The 21,274-nt window shown below is 36.0% G+C and overlaps 1 protein-coding gene across 6 annotated transcripts in view; it reads left to right on the forward strand.

Moving 5' to 3' along the window:
• The window catches only part of LOC124184033 (baculoviral IAP repeat-containing protein 6), a 56,420-nt gene extending 35,520 nt beyond the window's left edge, over positions 1 to 20,900 (forward strand). For 5 of the 6 annotated variants that reach the window (XM_046573354.1, XM_046573355.1, XM_046573358.1 and 2 more), the window contains 20 exons: positions 284 to 459; positions 926 to 1,124; positions 1,362 to 1,583; positions 2,586 to 3,110; positions 7,094 to 7,364; positions 7,944 to 8,203; positions 8,773 to 9,052; positions 9,554 to 9,939; positions 10,385 to 10,519; positions 10,796 to 10,973; positions 11,205 to 11,350; positions 11,527 to 11,769; positions 12,632 to 12,850; positions 13,034 to 13,255; positions 14,876 to 16,201; positions 16,965 to 17,185; positions 17,643 to 17,882; positions 18,862 to 19,050; positions 19,153 to 19,287; positions 19,876 to 20,900. In XM_046573354.1, the coding sequence (XP_046429310.1) occupies positions 284 to 459; positions 926 to 1,124; positions 1,362 to 1,583; positions 2,586 to 3,110; positions 7,094 to 7,364; positions 7,944 to 8,203; positions 8,773 to 9,052; positions 9,554 to 9,939; positions 10,385 to 10,519; positions 10,796 to 10,973; positions 11,205 to 11,350; positions 11,527 to 11,769; positions 12,632 to 12,850; positions 13,034 to 13,255; positions 14,876 to 16,201; positions 16,965 to 17,185; positions 17,643 to 17,882; positions 18,862 to 19,050; positions 19,153 to 19,287; positions 19,876 to 20,154 (5,852 nt within the window). In that variant the 3' untranslated portion in view covers positions 20,155 to 20,900. The remainder of the gene's footprint in view (positions 1 to 283; positions 460 to 925; positions 1,125 to 1,361; positions 1,584 to 2,585; positions 3,111 to 7,093; positions 7,365 to 7,943; positions 8,204 to 8,772; positions 9,053 to 9,553; positions 9,940 to 10,384; positions 10,520 to 10,795; positions 10,974 to 11,204; positions 11,351 to 11,526; positions 11,770 to 12,631; positions 12,851 to 13,033; positions 13,256 to 14,875; positions 16,202 to 16,964; positions 17,186 to 17,642; positions 17,883 to 18,861; positions 19,051 to 19,152; positions 19,288 to 19,875) is intronic. The other variant, XM_046573356.1, reaches the window with a different exon arrangement.
• Positions 20,901 to 21,274: the final 374 nt, after the last annotated feature.

Here is a 21,274-nt window from a genome sequence, read left to right on the forward strand (position 1 = left end):
TTTTGATTATTCTTAAAATGGTTTGTTGGCAATTTTGATATTTAGTCTTTAACATTGATTAAACAATGACAGCGAATAATAATTTCCCACAGTTATCTTTACCACTGTCTGTTTCATCTCGTGTCAATTACAGATTTCATTCTGATGGGCTGCAAAGTAATCCTGAAAAATAATGATTTCGTTTATTATGCCTAAATACTCTGGAAGCAGTCGGAAAACGTTCGGGTTAAACAAACGTAACGATCCTAATTTTACCGCCTTTTTCATTATTTCTTGAAAATAGTTGGAGCACAATGCGGCGGTGCTGTTGATAACGGCAGTCAGTCCGGAGGATTCGGAGGCTTGTTCGCGTGCGTTCTTGGCGGAGATTCGAGGCAAGGTCGGCCGGCATCTTGGGACACTTTAGTCGTTGCACTTATCAAATTAGTCTGCAAACTTATTCAAACGCCTCTTCCCAACGTAAGTAAAAAACGCTAATTGCATTTTTGTACACAAAGTTGAAGTTATTTATTAACTCATTAAGTTCTATCAAGAAAAAAATGTACACAGTACCAAAACCATTAATTTCTAAAATTGAGACTACCTTAAACTAAATATTCAAATTATCATGCTTGTCATGCATTATAATCAAATATATAGCTTTTTTTTGCTCACACATCATACTCTAAATGTATTATATTATACATTATATCTATAGAGTGTAGAAACTTGCGTTTTCATATGCCAAAATAGAAGAGGCGATACTCAGTCGTCATACGTTATTCTTGATTCATTCTTGCAACTGATATCGTCCGCATTTTTTCGAATTCAATAAGATTTCAGACCTTTAGTTCTTTCCAGCACTAATACCTGACACTCTTGCAACTTTCTCTATTATTCTAGTAATGGAATTAAATTTATGTCAATCCATTTTTCTGTAAATCAGGCCAGACCGACCAGACAAGAAAGTGCATCGGATATGGAGATGGGTGAAGCGACACCAAGATGTAGTTCAAACAGCAGCGTTGAACAGGAAAACTTAAACACATCTCAGACGGATGAGAGCAAAGTGGCCGAACAGCAAACCTCTTATAGAATTCATCAGCCTAACACTGCCAAACGCGTTCCATGTGTCGCCGATACCGGTAAATATTTCTTCGACCTGATTTTATTGTTGCTATTACTTAACCTCCATCAATATAGTTTCTAAAAATTTGCAATGTAAAATATTTACATTTATTTATTTGTTTGTTTTCAAATAGTTCATTAAAAGTTGAATTTAGTCATTCCAGACGTCATTTAAATAAAAAATGATCTGTTTTATGATCGACTTTACCCGCATTACTTTATAATTAATTTTAAGAACATGATGTTCTTTACAGTATTGCAGCACGAACCGACAATGATGAGGCTTTTGGGCGCTCTTGGCCATAGCACAGGATCTTCTTTGGCTATGCTGCTGGGGGAAGGTGCTGGAGCAACTACGGAATTAGGGGATCCTTCATCGATTCCCGATGCTACTTTCCAACTACTGTCCACACTTACCAGAAAATCCAGTAGCCCTTCACTGGTTCTGAATCCGCTTTATCAGTATCTTGCGTCATGTGAGTATTCACAAGATGTCAGGTGTCATCAAAGTTTTCTGTCTTTGGATTCAATGTATCAAATTCAAGTCACAAGCATAGAAATTACTAAAACGATATTAGAAATAAAATTTTGTATGCAATTTGATACGAGTGAAATGAACGAACAGGAATCGCATTTGGTATTTATCCAGTATCACGTATGTTGCTTCTGAGATTATTACGTAGATCATTTAATTATGTTATAAGTAGCAGATTGAAAAAGTGGGTAAATTGGGAATTTATATCTCGACAACCAACTATTCAATTCGATTGGGATTTGTTTAAGTCAAAATTATGCTGATTGAGCTTTGTTTATACATTTTTTCTATTAGAATCTTCTAAGAGAAAGCATTGTTATTGATAATAACGTTAATATTGCTTGCTGGCATATTTTGTTGTACGCCGATATATTGAAAACTGCTCAATCAATTCAATTCAAATTTGGAGACAGTGTCTTTCGTTAGGCTGTCCTCTTTTCCATGAACCGAACTTTCGTTAAATATTTTGTTTTACTAAAGTGGTTACCGTTTGAAGTTGAAATTCGGTTTTTCGTAAGCAATTTATAAATTTTTTCATTCAGTTGATATAAAAATTTTTATTTATTATTGAAACATACAGAAAAAATTCCCCAAGCTACATAAATTTCGTATTTACAACGCATCATATGAACTGAAAATGGCAATCATATCCTAATATAATTTAGGATTCTTTATGTATTAAAGAGATTTAATGATCACATAAAAGTAATAACTATTATTACGTAGAGTTAGGCTGTGTAGAAAAAGAAAAAAATTGAACTTAGAAAGCAACTCGGGACAAAAATATGATGACTAAATAAATTACACAAAAAGTAGGATTGTGGCAAAGAGAATAAACTATCCAAGAATACTGACTCCAAATTCATCTAAATGAGTTGAAGAAATATCCCAAAATTCAGTCACCTTTTCTTAATTTTTGTAATGTTGCAACTCGTTTAAACAGCGTGCGGACAAATCGAAGGAGAGCGACAATTGGGCGTAATGCAGTTATCAGAGCCCCTGCTCTGGTACATATTAAGGGTGCTCGACAACGAGGCATCTTTGGCGGTATTCACCAGTATGGGAGGTGTAAAAGTGCTGTGCAACAATTTGGTAAAAGCGAGCAGCAGCAGTAGCGGCAGTAATTCAGCATCACCTGGCGTGATCGCACTTGTCATGCAGCATCTTTCAAACTCGCCACATTTTGCCCATGTCGCCGCGAGCAATAAAAAGTCACCTAACTCTCTGGAATCTTATGAGGATGGATTACTAAATTTTGCACCACTCGGAACGATATCTTGGTCAAATCCTACTGCCCAACCTGCCGATGTTCTAATTCAGAGTGCTGCTCCGCATAAAAGAGCCAGAACAGCTGCATGGTCCTATCATTTTTATCCTGACGAAGCTTGGGTCGATTTGACTGTTACATTACCTTGTGCGATTCTGCTCAGAGAAGTTGAGCTGCAACCTCATCTCACAGCACTGGCCAGTGAGTGTTTAACCCTTTGAGTCACCCATCATTGTGCCGAGTCAACTTTTATAACAAGACGAGCTGCCCGTTGCAGCTTCGCCCGCATCCAAATTTAATATGATAAAATGAAAATTCTATTCAGATAAAAAAATCTTGCTTACAGTTAAGAATATTTGAATGAAGGTTGATAATAACTGACTCAATCTAGAACCAAATCTAACCTAACCTCTATGTTTAAGAGCTGAGTTGGCGTTTGCTTAAGTATATAATCCCGTTCTGATTTGGCTTACAAATATCGTTACTTCTCCAAAACTCCATCTGGTTGTAATGAAATATATCTGTTCAAACTTGAACAGACGTGGCCATCCCCCTGACACTGGCGGCTATCCTACTATGAAAATATCGTCACGTAATGTCGCCAGCGTAGTCACTCATGCATACCTATTGGGCATTCCATGTCAAACCAACCCCTTATTCGCCTGATCCTCTGGGATTTCGATGATTAATAGATGTTTTGGTTCGTTCAGGTCAAAAATGAAACCTCTAATTTTTCAATATTTTTCTGCCATTATGGAAAAGTGTGGCAACCCAAAATGAAGATGGACATTTTGAAAATTGATGAAACTTTTTTGCGAAATCAAGGACTCAAAAACACATCTTTTCATCATGATTCGAAAATGGGCTGAAAATGGTAAGAAAATTTTTTTTTTTTTTAATCTGCTGCTTCTGAAAAAAATATTTTTTCCTAATTTTAAACGGTGGTTCTGCATAGTAAAAAATAAATTATAAAGAAACGTTGCCTTGGTGAAATTAGATTTTCGTTTTAATTCAAGAGTAAAACGGTGAAAACGATACTCTATTCGAAGAAAAATAAGAAAAACTCAATCAAGATGCTTCAATATGCAATGATGCATCAATGAAATACATTAGTTATTCAGGGAAATGACGTAATTGTTATCATATTTCAATATTCTTTTCATAGATTTGTTTATTTCAAAGAAAACTAGTGAATAATACAGATATCTTTGACGTAAGTCATTAGGCATTGTCAAATTGATTTTTTTCATATTTAAGACAGCAAAGGAGGTTTATGATTGGGCTAAAAATCTTGCGAATATTGCTGTTCAATATTCAAATGGTGAATTTTATAACAATGAGTTACCAACGATTGAAAAACTTTTTTAAATATTAGTAAAGAAAAAAATTGCAACAAGCACAATGCCTTATCCCCAAAGTAAATGGTACCTAGTTGTTAAACAATATTTGTCTTCCTCTTCGAGTAAAATATATCAAATCCTTTCACAATAAAAATAATCAATATAAGTGTGTTTTATTGAATTAAAACTATATAGCAGGTTATTCTTGGTATATTATTCACTCGTTTTCTTTGAAATAAACAATTCTATGATAAGAATATTGAAATATAATAACAATTACGTAATTTTCTTGCTTAACTAATACATTTTAGTGAAGGTTCCTGTTGATTGAGCATCGTTTTCGTCGTTTTACACTCCAACCAAAAAGAAAATGTAATTTTACCAAGACGAAGTTTCATTTTATTTAATTTTCCACCATGAAGAACCACCATTTAAAATTAGTGAATTTTTTTTTTTCAATGTACAAAAATTAAAAAAAACAAAAGGTTTCAGCATTTTCATCTCATTTTCGAATCACGACGAAAAGATGTGTTTTCGAGGTTTGGATGTTTCCTAAAAAATGTCATCGATTTTCAAAATGTCCATCTTCATTTTTGTCACACTTTTTCATAATGGCGGAAAATTTAAAAAAAAATAGAGGTTTCATTTTTGACCCAAACCAACCGAAAATCCATTAGTTTTCAAAATCCCAGAGGGTCAGGCTAATGAAGGGTTGGTTTGACGTGGAATGCCCCCTATACATCTACGTGGCTTGACTACCAGCGCCATTAACGACTGGCGACATTTCAACGACCACCAGAATTACTTCGTGTGAGGGGGGTGGTTGTACCTACACGGAGAAAAAAAAAAAATCAAAATCGGTTCAGTCGTTCTGGAAACTGTGAAATACGGTCATTTGTTGTAAAGACTCGCGCGCCACCTATTGTAAAATGGTTGTACTAATTCATAAACCTTCGCAATGCTGAAGGAACGCATACGGGACTAACAAGGAAACATCCATTGTAAAATTCAGAAATTTTCGTGGATGAATGGTACAGCAATGTTTACGGGGTAAACAGACAGACAGACATTGGTTTTTTTAAAAATACATATATTATATCGTATATGATAGTATTCTAAGGTTTTTGGGGTCACTAGTTACGAATCTGAATTCAAAGTTCAAACATTGAAGATGGCGGATGAAAATTTAAAATTTTATCAAAATCAGTAGAAAAACTATGCGGGGGTTTTCGCGGCCGCTGTTTGGATTCGCTCCACTGAATTTTTTTAATGTGATTTGAGATTCGTAATCAGCAACCCAAAAATCCCTGAAAGAGTTTTTTCTCCTGATTCCATCTAATTTCAAATTTCCTTTCGCCATCTTGGATTTTTAAACTCTGATTACAGATTCGTAATCAGCCACCCCAAAAACTTATAATTTATGCAAGACATGTACAGTGAAACCTCTCAATAGCGGACATCTTCGGGACTAAAAATATTGTCCATTATTGAGGAGTATCCGCTATTCTGAACAATATTAACGTGTAAATTGTGTTTGTGGAGAGGTTAGACTGTCCGTTGTGAACAGGAATCCGTTGTGGGAGCTGTTCGTTTATAGAAGTTTCACTGTATATGTGTAGACTGGTGACTTTCTCGAAAATGAATTATTCCTTCAATTTTAACGATTCTTTTTTTAATCAATTTGCTTCTAACACTATAACTCAAAGAGTTAATAAAATTTATCTGTCATCATTGACTTGCGTATTTCACATAGAATCGAATTGTAGTACCTAGAAACGTTTTTACCATTATTTTTCCGAATTTAAGATCCGTTTAGTTGCTACGTGAGCAGGGATACATGGGCGACAAGGTGTCTAGTGCCACGGAATTTCTATAAGACTGGGAAATTTAACGCAATTTGAAAAAGTAGAATTCTTTACATTTTTTCTATTAATATCGCTTAAGGTAGTACCGTGACATGTAAAGGACACCAATAGTCAATGGCTATTGTTTTCTTTCTCACTCACTAGTGCTGTCTTTCTTTACCGACTATCGCTCACTTACTTCCACTCACGTGAATCATCGCAAGTCACCAACTTTAAAAGTTATTTACAAAAAAATGAATACCGCTTGCTTATGTTTTTTTTGAAAAAAATTACTTGTTATATCCTGAATTAATAATTCTCAGTTTTTGAAAACAATCCTAAGAAAAATATGGCTGTTATTAAATAAAATGCTCACTCTAACTACGCTCGGGATAGGGAATACATGTTAAATGTACGACTTTCGATTGCTAATATTTCAAAATTTAGTACCGCAAGGACTATTAAAAAAAATTCTTACGTATAAAGCACACTTAAAATTATGTGTATTCAAAAATCGAAAGATATTGTAAGAAAAGTGATTTATCACGGTACTACCTTAAAAGCTAAATTCTTGTCAATATGTCATGCACCTATAGAATGGAAGTAATTTCGAAAAAATTATATTGCTAATTAAACTTGAGCTTTTGTCAATTTGATGAGGAATGTAAAATTTTTCGAATTAAATCGATGACTAGGTATAATTTTCTTTCACTCAAAAACATTTACGACATTGTATTTTCTACTCTAGTCAAATTAAATTAAGTTTGATAAACATGGATTATTTCAACTTACAATAAATATACTATGCGTATAATTCAATGACTTTGGATCAGAAAAGTGCCATTGTTTTTTTGAGCGGACTTAAAATATGCTATGAACCGGAAAATGTTAGGGAATTGGGTCGCCAATTGACGCTAGACACCCTGAATCTGCCTCTCTAAGTTTTCTTTATTCTACCTGCCCCAGCAACGACTGAAACTTTTAATCAAATATTTCACAGCCTGCCCATCTGCTGTCGCTTTGGAAATATCGAGGGAAGGAAATTCAACTTTAACTCCTGTGTGTCCACCAATGCCTACAGCTGGGCTGACATTCATAAGATTAACCTTATCGCAACCAGAAGTGGCAACAGCGGTCTTGGTGAGACTCTACAAGCCGCGAGATTCTACCAACATTGGATTGAGTCAGATACGATTATTGGGAACAACTGCTTTTGGTGAAGTAAAAACAACCACTGAGGCCATAGACGAGGAACAGCTAACAAAAACTAGGTAAATTGTCAAAACAACGTTGTCCTATGTTCATTTTTCTGATTAATAGTGAAATTATTAATACGGTAGGCATGTGGCTGGAAAACCTGGGAATCCGGGAAATGTCAAGGAATTTTATATTTTTTATGATGAATATTAGCAAATGCCGTTCTTTGTGGGAAATTTCGCAATATATGATGTTCAATGCGATTCATGAATTTACAAACTAGTACTAGTCATTTTAACTAATTTTTCATCATCTTTAACGCTCGCTGTACTCGCTCGATTGTCAATGTTCATTACTAAGAAGACGATGATAGAATTAACAACGATATATAAATATATCCTACAGGTCAAAACTTTATGTTCATTAGTACTTACAACTCTCCGTTTTTAAGTACTGAACCATTCAATTCCAACGTGTTTGAAAACATATCAAAAGTATAGTACAATTCGATACATAGAAGTGAAAGAAATTAGGGAAAAAGCGTTATTTTGGTCAGGGAAAGCGAAAAAAGCCAAAATCCAAATTAAGTGTTCAAACTGGTGTAACGATTGATTGTGTCATGTTTACTCAAAAATGAAATAATCCTCTTACAGCTTAGGCTGGCTTCGACTAGTACATCAGTGCCTCTCAGTCAGCATGTCGAACAGCAGTTTAGCAGAGAATGTACTAAACTCAGCAGCGTCGGTCGAAGGATTAATGGAGGCCTGCTGTAATCTGCTGCTGCTTCCAGCTCCGTCTCTGTTCACTCCCAATTTAGAAAGAGTTCTTCTACAGTTGGGTCTTCACTCCCGAGATCTCGGCTTACGCCTAATCAATTTCTTACTGAATAACAGATCGACTGTCCTACTTCAAGGTAATAATATTATCTCTTTGATATATTACGATAAATCAACTGCATCCTCTTTTATTCTAGTAAAATCGGTATCATTAAAGTAACGGTTCATTATTGTTTGCATTACACGAAAATCTGATACAGGTAACTATTTAATATAATTATAGTCATCATTATTAAATTTTACTGGCTATCGCAATATCAAGTCTGTTTGGTAGGCTACATTTTCTCAGTTAATTCAAGTCTTAAGTTCAATTTATCGTCGTACTAACATTAAATAATCGCAACAGTTACAAGAAAATATACTAACAGAGAATATAAACAAATGTGAATAGTAACGCAGACCAAATTTTCTGGTTACAGCTGCAAAAGTAATTGTCATGTTGTACTCATAACTATATTTTTTGGGTGTATAGTAAAAAAATGTAATACATAAAGGCTGCATATTAATCGCAACTTTAAAATTACTCTCTATATTACACAAACTTGAACCGCTGACTATACTTTAACATCATACTCCAAATCATAAATTTACCGAATATCGTTGATATTTATACCCATGAAAGATTTTTATTTTTGCCGATCTGTAGCAGCTGGAAATCAACAAATATCAACGGTTCAATTGGTAGTGGAATTATTGCAACAACTGTGCTGTGTCCAAGATGAGGGAACCGAAGCAAGAATTTTGGCAGTGCTTTCTTGGCTCTATAATTCGGCGACCAACGCGGTCACAAGGTTCAACACCAGTGCTAACCCAGCCTCACCATCAGCCGTATATGTTCATTCTATTTCTGCTATCATATGGAAAGCTCACAAACGAAACGATCTCAATTATGATCTGCAAAGTTTGTTGACTAACGAGTTATTCAAGTAAGAATTTTTTATTCATTCGTTGTCGAATATCAGTTATAACACTCTTTGTTACCAACTAAATGTGGCGGCTATAAGTCATTCTTAGGATAAGCAAAAGCTGATATGATTGCATTAAGATCCAACGTTACTCGTTTCTTTTTGCAATACATATAAGCGATTTTCATGGGCTAAATTCAAGGTTATTTGAGTTTAGTTACAGGTGAATTTATACTTCAACAGCTCGTGCTGTCATTTTGTTTCACGTGAAATAACATTTCATTTCGAACTAGCTTTGAAGATTAGTTTAGGGCGCAAATAAAGTTTCAAGTGTGTCAAACAGCTGCCATTTTGATTTTTCACTCAAGTTTAAATCTACCTGACGAATACCGTAAATAAAGAACGACTTCCTCGATTATGCGCCAAATATTTTTCTCAAAGAATTATTTTTTTTTATTTTCATATTATATTTGATAAAGACCTTTTAATTTCTGTTAATTTAATACTCTATCTATTTTTCAGTGCCCTATACGAATGGAGCTTGACACTCGGAACATATTCAGCATTAAAACAAGCGATCGACGCCGCGATTTGCGCTCTCTGCTATGTGAGACCGACGCTGTTCCCGCTCTTGCTTCAGAGAGTCAGGATATTGGTTCCCAATCTAGCCACAGATCATTCTGCTTCTATATCTGACGATCGCAAGGAAAGCGAAGGGCAAACTGACGACAGGAAGAGTGAAAACGACGCCGAAGAGTGGTACTGCAGATTGGTATTACCTGATTGCAAAAGGCTGCACCTTACCGAAGGCCAGCTACTCACTGTTGCTGCGGCTGCTCGATCACCGCAGGTTACTCAGCAGCTCATAGACTCAGGTCTTCCAGCTCTTCTGACTGCCTCCATAGCAGGTAAGCAAAGGCATTCGAGTTTACAATGAGTAAATATTTTCGTAATCTTAAGTTCGTAACGATAGTATCAAGAAATGTAAACGTTGAAAATTCAGTTAATTTGTTTAGAAATAGATTTTACTTCAGTAGCCGAATTGTTTGCCTGGATATTTGTTACGTCAACAGAGTATATAACTGGAAATTCATGATCTTTGAAAAAGATATAGAACGATAATGATTAATGATCAATATATTATCTTATAAGTGGAATAATTTTTATCTTATTAATGCTACACTATAATGCTTAAAATTTAAAATGTGTCAGATATTCACCAACTTATGTCATACTTTGGAGACGAGTATTACAGATCAGTTGTTCGGTTATAATTAGAAGTATTTTTTAAAAATTATCATTATATGTCAAACATTTAACTATCTTAACGTCATTCGTTTGAAATTATTACAGAATTCTGTACCATGGAAAAACAGAAACAAGGACTAGCTCCGGATGTAAGATATTGTACAGGCATTATGGGTAATCAAAGCTTGACGGACAATGACAAAGCTGGCGAATCATCCCATCAAACCAATAACAATTCAGGTAAGATAAATACTGTTATGATAAAATTACATCGAAGGTAAAAAAATATTTTTCGTCTTTGAGGAAATTACTCAATCTATCTGTATCTAAGTTCAAAGTCCTGTAATATAAATAAGAATGCTTATGTAGTTGAACTAATTTTTAAAGATCTTGATTATTAATTGCTGTTTTATATCGATATTATCGATATTTATCACTTTATGCATATTTCTGAAATGATTCTGTGCATTTTTAACTAAACAACAACAAACACTAATTCGTTTCACGTGATTTCAGACGGATTGTGTATGACAGAACCCGAGAGTATATCAATGGTATTGGAGTTTTTGTCACTCCTTTGTTCAGAGGGTAGAATGCGCGATTGGTTGGGACGAGAGGGTAGAAATTTTTGGCTACCGCTTTTGTCACTACTCAGTAATCGTCCGATTCAAAATCCTTCTATCTGTTTGTCCAGGTTTGTACAGTCAGATAATAAGTCGTGCGAAATAGTATGATCAATGATGGGTAACGATTCTCAATAATTTTTGCGTTTCTCTTCAGCTATTGAAAATTAATTTTTTTTTTTTTCCTTTTGTTCCAAAACTAACATTTAAATATGGCAGTCAATTGTTTAGCTGCTACTTCGATGATTGATTTCTTGTAGTTGTAGTATTTCACAGGTTATTTTTTAGCATCCTATTTGCAGGTGTTCGGAAACCAATGTCTCTTATTCTGGCTTGGAAAGTGCTATGATCAAGTTCCTATCTCGATGCTGTTGGTGTCACCCGGTGAATCAAAAACTACTCGCTGAGGTGTTAACTGATGTTATTTTACAGCAAAGAACACCGCCAAGTAAGTTTCTGTCACACTAAATCGCCACCAACTGCTCTAAATATCTACTTCAATACACCAGTTCATAAGAATCGTCGCTTGTCGATCGAACAAAATAATGATATATACGGAAAACTTTCAACTATTGAACTAACAACTTACTCTGTTCTATGCATTTAATGTTGTCAATTTTACAGGCATGAGATATTTGCATGGAATATCAGGATTTACACGCCGATTGATTCTTCAATTACTGTTGGAGGGCGAAAAAGTTTCGGTCGCTATTAGTTCCGAAGTACCGATGAAGGTCGCCATGACTGATGCTAAGCACAACATGCCGTCTATGCCTCCACACCCGGCGCACCCACTCGGTCATTATCATCAGCTGCTTTATCTTCCTACTCGAGCAACTGTAGCTGATATTCTACAGCAAGTATCGGGTAAGAACTGATTTTTATTTCGTTCAAAGAACATAGAATATTGTGAATTTGGATGTTCGTTTAATTCTTTTTATTTTTCCTTTAGTTGTCTGTCATGTTTAGACAGTTGAAAAAGTTGGTGAAGTTTGGAAATTGGTACCTCAATAGACGTTTATTCAATTTTACTAGGATTTATTTTATTTAAAAGGTTGTAGATGTTTACACATTTTTTTGGGTGTCGTTGAAATCGATCAATGAGAAGCATTGTTAACGATAATGTCAACCATTTTGCTCTACGTCATGTGTTGCGGTGCCTTCGATATCTTGAAAACGGCTCAACCGATTTACTTCGAATTTTGAGACGATATTCTTGGATAGTTTATGCTCTTTGCCTTCGGAATTTCTTTTTACGTTATTTGGTAACAAAATGGCAGTCGTTTGTAGCTTAAATCCAATTCTTCGTGCAAAATTTATTACTGTTTTCAGTCAGTGAACATAGAAAATATGATAATTTTCAAAAAACGAAACCTTGGAATTTAACTAAAGAGGTTAAATTGTCCAAAAATACTGTATCCAAATTTTAAGTAAATTGATTGTGCCATTTTTCGGAGATCGTGAAAACCACGAAATATGTCAACGAACGAAATGTTCGACGTTATTCAATTAGAAATAATAACACTTCCCGTTGATTGATTCTAACGAACAAAAATATATTCACAAAGCTGGATATACATACCTACTCTTGCATAAAACAAATCCGAATCGAATCGGATAATTAACTGTCAAGATATTTTTTCTTGAAATGTACTTACTTTTACAGCCGTCTAATCGTATACATACATTACTAATATGTGATTACATTTGGATAACTTGATTGAATCAGGAACTTGGCTCCCTTCGATGCTTCCGTCATCTTGCAAGGGAACTGAAACCAATGCATCTGGCACAAGTCGTACCCGTGAATTATGGGAATCTGGACTAGCTTTAGTTGCAGATTCGCTCAGCGTTGCTGCTGGAAATACAGCCAAAGATAAACGAGCCAAAGAAGTATCGAACAGAACTCAGACGCGCGGTCCTATCCTGAGAATTCGATCAAAGCCTGGTATAACTTTTTGCTGTTACTATATCTTCACAGTTGTTTATTTGCAATTTCCCATGCTCTTTGCTCATGTGTATTTTTGTTTCTCATTTTTCGTCATATTCAGATGATGAATTGAATATCGAATTTTACAAATTTTGCATGCATTTCTCACACACATCCTCCATGCATTTTGATTATCTACAGACGGAACTCCGATGGCGGGAAAAAGTTCTTCTAACAGCCTTCATGGAGGTTCGCCAAACACTGCGAACCAACAGTTTTTAACTCACATATCTCATCCAGACGTGCCGTTGCCGCCGCAACTTACCGTTGCTCAATTGTTGGCAATAGCAGGAGATAGTGGGACATCTCTCTCCGAGCCTTGTCTTTACCTATCCTTACGCCAATGCACTAAAGAATCTAAAGGTATAGTGACAAAACCATTTTCAATGTTTTCTAATCTTTCATTAAAGAGTGTTAAATGTACCTCAATGATTGAAGTTACCAACTATAACGTAACTAGGCGTTTCTAGCAAAATTCGTTATTTTGCAACAAGGGAGGTTCTAATCCAGAGGCCCGAAAATGTGCGTGATTTCATGATTTTTTTTTGAGAGTACATACGTATTTCTTTAAAAAAACTTTTGTGTCATTTATTTGTCTATATTTTAAAAAGTTTACAAAATTTTTTCGAGTAAAAATAATACAAAATGGCAGCTCCAGCTCTCAGTGACGACGGTCGTGCGCGGCGGTGGACAGTGTGCGCGTGGCACTCTACAGCCCTGCCAAGTGATCCGAAACGAAAAAACCAAAAAAAATCTTAAAGTAGATGAAATTTGGGGGGCCTTATGAATTTCCGATTTTTAAAAAACCCTTTTTAGAAAAAATGGGGACCCTTTGAAAAAAAAACACCTTTTTTGCCTCTTTTTATTTGTTTTAACGTCAAAAAAAAAAATACTAAACATTTTTTTTGACAAAAAACGCTTCCTAAAGGCCCCCTAAATTGAATAAGCTTTAATTTGAGCCGCCAAACGTCGAAATCGGTGTAGTCGTTGAAGCGGAATCGCGCCCCGCGCGCAAAAAAAGGTGTTTCGAGAAAAACGCGTTTAAAGTTTGACGAAGAAAAAAACGTATATAATTTTTTTTTTTTTTGACACTTACATCTAATCAGCTATTCCCGCACCATACAGGATTCCTTCCTCATCTTCGAAAAGCATGTTTTGCTGAACTTTGGTATTGATTTTGTCAATTCTGGCCTTTTTCGCCAACACTGATAGATTCGCCTCCGCTGATGTGATGCGTTTATCGTCCGTCTTCGCAGCAAAGTTTTTACTATTTATTCCTGTGACGATCCCCAATGTCTGCATGGTTTTTAATATTTTTAAGACCTTAAGGATGAAAATAAAGCAATACAAAGAAAATAAGTTTTTTTTGTCGATTTTGACTAGAGCCTCCCCTTAAGGATTGTCTGAAATTCATTGTATACCGTGACAAAGCAAGGGTTACTCGTATTTTGCACAATTATTTCCATCAGAGTTATTCGAAAATTGCAGAATAATGTTTTATTCAATTTATCATCATGTTAACACTACTAACTCCTAAAAACGGATAGGCGTGAAATGATTTTTTAGATTAGCGAATATATGCGGTTGGTTCAATTTGCGGTAATTCTTGTTGATAAAGTAATTAATAATTTAGCTATCGAACTGAATTAGCAACAATTATTTAATTAATTATTCACAATGAATTGACTACTGAAAAGAAAAATATAGGACATCTGGTCCAGTGACTTTGTAGATATCTTCCAAAGAAAATGAGCTTGTAGAGTGAAATCGACCATGAATCTCCCCGAATTTTATTAATTTCGAAGTGATTTAAACCGAAGCATCAACACCAATCCATTGTTCACAATTCTAGTATTTCTTATTTTTGTATTTTTGCAGAGATCCTAGCAGCTCACGAATGTAACAATTTGATAAATACTGAATGTACGACAATCTCACAATAGAAAACATCAACAATAATATTATTATCATCACTGTTTTCAGAGGATATGACAAAGCAAAGTGACAACGATCTACTTGAGCATCGCAGTGCCGAAAGTTCGCTGGGCGTTTTTAGCTTGACAGGTGGTCTGGCAGTTCTGGCGACGCATCTGCCTCTCGTCTATCCAGACTCTGGTAGATCAGCGCCGTTCACAGAAAAATCGCCATCGCCGGAACAGCCGGACGCAGACTGGGTAAAAGTGGAAGCGAGCGACGATATCTACGAGGACTTGGAAGGTGTGAGCTCTGGCTCACCAAGAGCGCCTCCCCCCACACCTCACATCCCACCTCATTCGCTGGCTGCCTTTGGCCTCTTCCTCCGGCTTCCAGGCTACGCTGAAGTTCTCCTCAGGGATCGAAAACGAGCCCAATGTCTGCTCCGATTGGCTCTCGGCGTTCTGGATGACGGCGACGGCGGCGACGTTCTCGCCTCTCCATTAGCGGCTTCGCTACCAACGCTTCCGTTCCAGGTGCTTAAACAACTCCTCGAAACTACGCCTCCGACAACGGACGACGGTCTCCTGCTGAGGCGGACTATGATCGACGTCGGCGCCGTTCACCTTTTGCTAAACTGTCTGGCGGTCTTCACGCATCAGACCGGGAGCGGCGAAGGTGTGGAGCAGAAAACTGGCCAGAGCAGTGGTCGCAGCGATGACAAGTCGCACTTGTATTGGGCGAAGGGGACCGGATTTGGAACTGGATCGACGCAGCAGTCTTGGAATGTCGAACAGGCTCTACTGAGGCAGCGATCGGAGGAGGAACACGTCACAGTTTTGCTGCAGGTCATCGCGAGCTACGTCGGACCTGGAGGTCCTCCTCAGAGAGAACTGCCAGTTACGTTTGGCGAACTTTTGGCACGCTCGTGCCTCCTACCGGCGCTCTCCTCGTACCTGAGGAATGACTCGGTGCTTGACATGGCCAGGCACATTCCGCTCTACAGGGCGATACTACAGTTACTCAGGGCGATGGCGCTCTCCGCCCAGTTGGCTCCACTGCTATTGCCCAGGACGGGGAGGAGCAATGAGCCTTCGATTGTTTCGCTTTTGTCCAGTATGAAAGTCTGTGTCAATACTTACATGCATAAGATCAATCGGACCAAGAGTGGTAAGTCTAAGACAGCTTCCAAATACACGGACGATACCGAACAAGATGAGGGACTGGCCACGCTCATACCGGATATACAAGAAAGCGCTGCTATCGTGCAAAATGCTACCTCCAGGCTTGCAGGCATAACAGAGGAACTCGCTGGACCTAGTCCAATCGCCTCTGAACTGCCGTTGAGATCCGTTGAACAACGGTATCTCGAAGTCATGAAGAATCTACAATTCGGTAAGCCTCGGATCATTGCTGTAAATTATTAATCAGTTTTGTGAATATGAATTTTGTTCGATTTTCTTTTGACTGTTTTGACAAGTTGGTTCGATGAATTCAGAATTTATTCGTGTACATAATCTGTAATGTTCATAGTACTAATAACTCGTATTAGTGAATTTTTTTGGGTGGGCGAATGGGCATTGTGTCGAGTAGAAAAGAATATGGTTAAATGTAAATCGAATATTAGAGTATGTCTGATTAATTATTAGTTTTCGGATAATTGGAATATTTTTAATTATTTTAGCAATTCAGATAGTTGAATTATTCAAATTATTTGGCAATATCGAATTCTCCACTTTTTTTTTTTATTCCTCCTGTTTTGAAAGTACTTATTATTGGTCCAATGAAATGATGATTTTTTTACCAGGAAAATAAATGTAATATCTCAGAATTGATGAGAAAATTTCTAGTTCAAAAATGAATTAATTCTAACGGTTGCTAAATTTTAGAAATAGGTAGATGGAATTGTAAAGTAATAGTCAACACAGGGGCAAATAAAATGATCGTCAGCAATAATAATTTCTATCAATTGATTTCTATGAAAAAAATATGCAAATAAAGCTTAATGTACATACTTTAGAATAAAACAAAGCGCAATCGAATGAAACGATGCTTTTCAAGAAGCATATTCCGGAAAGTCACGTACTTTTCTGTGTATTCTACCTCAATACAGCCAATTCAATTGTTGTTTATACAGTGATTATAACAATACTTTCAGATACCTACGAAATGATAACAGAAAACTCGGATGCCGGTGGCTACAAATTCGTCGTTTCTTATCACTTTGAGTCGAACATGAGAGCAGCCGGTGAACGAAGTCATCCGACTAGGGTAAAAAGGCTAGCCCAAGAGGCCGTCACTCTTTCTACTGCCCTACCTCTCTCATATAGCAGCAGTGTGTTCGTCAGATGCGATGCGGACAGGCTTGATGTCATGAAGGTACTTTACGCCATTGCATGAATAACCAATAATTCGCAATAATCGATTATTTTACAAAATTATGTCTTGGGTAGATAATAATAAATGAAAAACAATTCTTTAGCACAAGAAAAGAAACATTTGTTCAGTTCAAAGAACGGTCCAAACTACAATCACGTGAAATCTTGTTATATAGGTATATAAAACTTAAAAATTCCTCCTGACTGTTATTTGATGGAGAAAAGTCAATTCGTACACAACTTCCATAATTTAGCCTGTAAATCGCTAGTCCTAAAAAACATTTGCAAACTTAGGATTAGAACGTGATCAACTATTGATTATAAATTTGCCAGCAACAAGTCAAACCTGATCTTCACTGTGTGCTAACTGGGGTGGATTAGGAAATCTTATCGAATAAATAGATATATCAATGAATTATCTAATGAATTTCGTGTATTAACAGCTACCTTATTTATAGGTGTTGATAACAGGACCTGCGGAAACTCCATACGCAAACGGATGTTTTGAGTTTGATGTATACTTTCCCCCAGAATATCCAAACAGTCCGATGATGATAAACTTGGAAACAACTGGTCGCCATACAGTTAGATTTAACCCTAACTTGTATAACGACGGCAAAGTATGCCTGAGTATATTAAACACGTGGCAGGGTCGACCAGAAGAGAAATGGAATGCCCATACCAGTAGTTTTCTTCAGGTAAATAAATTTTCTCTGTCATTTTCTCGTTGCATGCAAGTATTAATTTCACACGAATTATAGAAAAAATTGTGTCAATATTCTCATATGCTAAATTACATTCCTAAGTAGCTTAGTTATCGACACTTCAGTACAATTCGTTTCAAAATTGAAATCTAGTAAAATCGTTCAATTTGACTCTGCAACACCTCATTTTATTCAGACTTTCACTTTTTCAGCAGTTAATTCAATGTTGGGATTTTTTATTCATTGTAATTGATATCTGTGCAATGTTGCAAAATGTAATATTCAACGATGCCAACATGATATAAAAAATAACATGTTTCGGTGAATGTATAGAGAATAATTTTTTGAGTAAAATGAGTCATTGTCAAGTGAAATCGAACTGACATAATGCATGTTCAACAATTTTGAAGGGATTCGAAAATAAGCATTAATATCTCCAATAGGTCACACCTCATTAGAATGCTATAATGGTCACAAGGTGTGAAATTCACCCCAAACATAATACTTTTGTTTAAGAATTTAAAAAAAATATCTAAGTATTGTTTAAATATTTTAAAACATAGCCAAAATTAAAAAAGTACCAAAAATGTCGAAAAAGGCGTTTATTTCGTATGAAGAATGGCGCTAAGAGGCCCATTTCCACAACTAAGGGACTCTACGAAGAGTTTGAAAAATGTTAGGGGTGAAATTCACCCGCAGGGACCTATTAGGAATATCTAAGGTTTTTATCATAATTGTAATATTTTCTGTTTTCACATTTTCAAAGAGATCTCCGTATCTAATAAATATATTTATTTGATGAATATTTAATTTACGATTATCTCGTAGTGAGATTAATAAGAATGATCACTCTTTGACCGTTGAATCTTCATAACCATGTAACTTGAGAGATGGTCAAAATCCAACACGCTGAGCATAAATCACATAAAATCTAAGAATCGCAATTTTAACTTACATTTTTCTATTTTCGCAGGTTTTAGTCTCAATACAGTCGTTAATTCTAGTAGCAGAGCCATACTTCAATGAGCCAGGCTACGAGCGATCACGAGGAACATCTAGTGGAGCTCAATCTAGTCAAGAATATAACGCCAATATTTGTCAAGCTACTGCCAAATGGGCAATGCTTGAGCAAATACGGAACCCCTGCCCCTGTTTTAAGGAGGTTTGTTTTCTTCAGCAAGCTCTTTATTTCGCATCGTAATTTTTATCGTTAAAGTGGCATTTAACTTTTTTTCTCCATATGCATTAATTCATTCTTCCTCAGGTTATTCATACACATTTTTGGATCAAACGACACGAAATTGTCGCGCAACTCGAAGGGTGGATAAGAGACATGGAGCAACATGGAGCTGATCGCCGATCTGGTCGCACCATATCTCTCAACGCATTGGCACTAAAGGTACTAATTTGTGTGCCAAAAAAGTTACGAGCATTGATAATTAAATCGGATCTCATTCTAATAAATCCACTGCGATGTATCTAAAAGTTGATAGAAAATCGAGATAAAAAAAATCTTTTGTCTCATTTGAGATAAAAATTTCTATATTTTGCAAAATATCACTTAGAATCTATGATATTGTATATTTAACGTTCTGAAACTGTGTTATCCCATTCCGTTTTTTAAGGTGTATTAAGCAGAGTCCAATCACATACGATAAGAGGTTCTTTTTTCTTTTCTTCGCTGCCCTCAAAACTGATTTCTTGAGTTTTGATTAACCACAATTTGTGGCATTAATTTTGATTGTGAATTAAGACTTTTGAGTATTGAATCTGTTTTTTTGTTTTTTTGGCACCTTCAATTCTCCGATTAGAAAATTTCCTGAATTCTTTCCAGTAATATTGTTTTGCTCGAGAAGAAACTGAACTTCAGGTAACTGAAAAACACGAAAAAAACGAAACCAGAAATTTAATGAGGAATTTGAAATAAATTGTTATTGAACCGTACTTCAGATATAAAATAAATATTCCATGCACGGTGATTTTTCAGAGACATTATAGACTGCTCAGAGATGAGCTGAACAAATTACCAACGCCGGAAGGTTTGGAGGATCTTGTGGAACCGCTTCCATCGCCAGGTTCGCCTTTGGAACTTGTCGGCACACCCGGCAGTCCAAGCACACCGCCAACACCAACAACGACGCAGACATCGGTTACAAGCAATGCGGTAACACCAGTCAGCAACATCGAACAGGCAAACATCCTGATGCATCACGACATTGACACAGACGTTGAGATGGAGAAAATGGTTTCAAAAGTGTGTGAATAGAAAGGGCTGAACGATGATTTAACGGGGTATTATAAATTGTTGGACCTTTTGAAAAGTCTATCGTGTTACGTGTTATGAACAATAATAATGGGTTGATCCTATTCGGTCATGTCAGAGGGGAGAGATCGAAACTAGGTGGGGTTATGGCAAAAAAATTCCCGAGAATCGGGCTAAGGAAACGACGTACAGGTATAATTGAATCGATTAATGAACGTTGCGTGTCTGTATGTATGTAAGTATTTAATTGCTCTCACAAATTAGACACGTCGTCTTCTACTCCTTTCATTTTACCGCGTGTACTGTTCAAGTACAACAAATGTTACTTGATATTTATTATACATATTATGTTCCTCATCGACCTAGCTGTGTTTTACCTCCTCCTATCCCATTCCTCATACGTGAAATGCAACCTGACCTGATATCTAAGATATTGTTTTTCAGATAATTAAAACTGGTACGTTGTTGTGTAGTAAGCCACTTTACTTTTTCTTTTTTTTTTCCAAGAGAAAAAAAAGAACGAAATACATGAACCGATATCGTGGAGCAATAAATCGGAAAATATAAAACAAATTTTATTCTCGAATCGATACTACTTTGAAATAAAGACTTAGGAATTATGTGTAATTGTAACTAATCAGTCTACCGTAATTTCATATAAAATGATCCTTGAAAATAATTGAAAAAAAAAGAAAAAAAACAACAAGAGCAACATAAACTTCAAAGAATAAAGTTATTTCTGTTTTCAACTTTGTTTTAATATATTCAACACCCACAAGTTAGGTTTTTATCAATTCAAATATGGACGTCGCGATGTTGGTGAAAAAGTATGTAACATGAATATTGATTCCCATTCTACATGAAACCGTTCTAGATTGACTATAGGATGTCTTAAAAATGTATGAATTGAATAATATACAGTTAAAAATTCATGTGGAATATTTAATCGCTAACCTCGTGGTGTATACTATCTATTATAGAATCTTGGTGATTGGTCAATTAAGTAAACGTATTTTTAGTTAACGTTTCGACCCGGATATGGGCCCTCCTCAGAACGATTTATTTTTTTAACTGTCAAGAACAACAAAAAGGTACAAAATATCCTACAAAATAGGCACCATCA

This window comes from Neodiprion fabricii, chromosome 5 (assembly GCF_021155785.1).
Source record: "Neodiprion fabricii isolate iyNeoFabr1 chromosome 5, iyNeoFabr1.1, whole genome shotgun sequence".
NCBI lineage: Eukaryota > Metazoa > Arthropoda > Insecta > Hymenoptera > Diprionidae > Neodiprion > Neodiprion fabricii.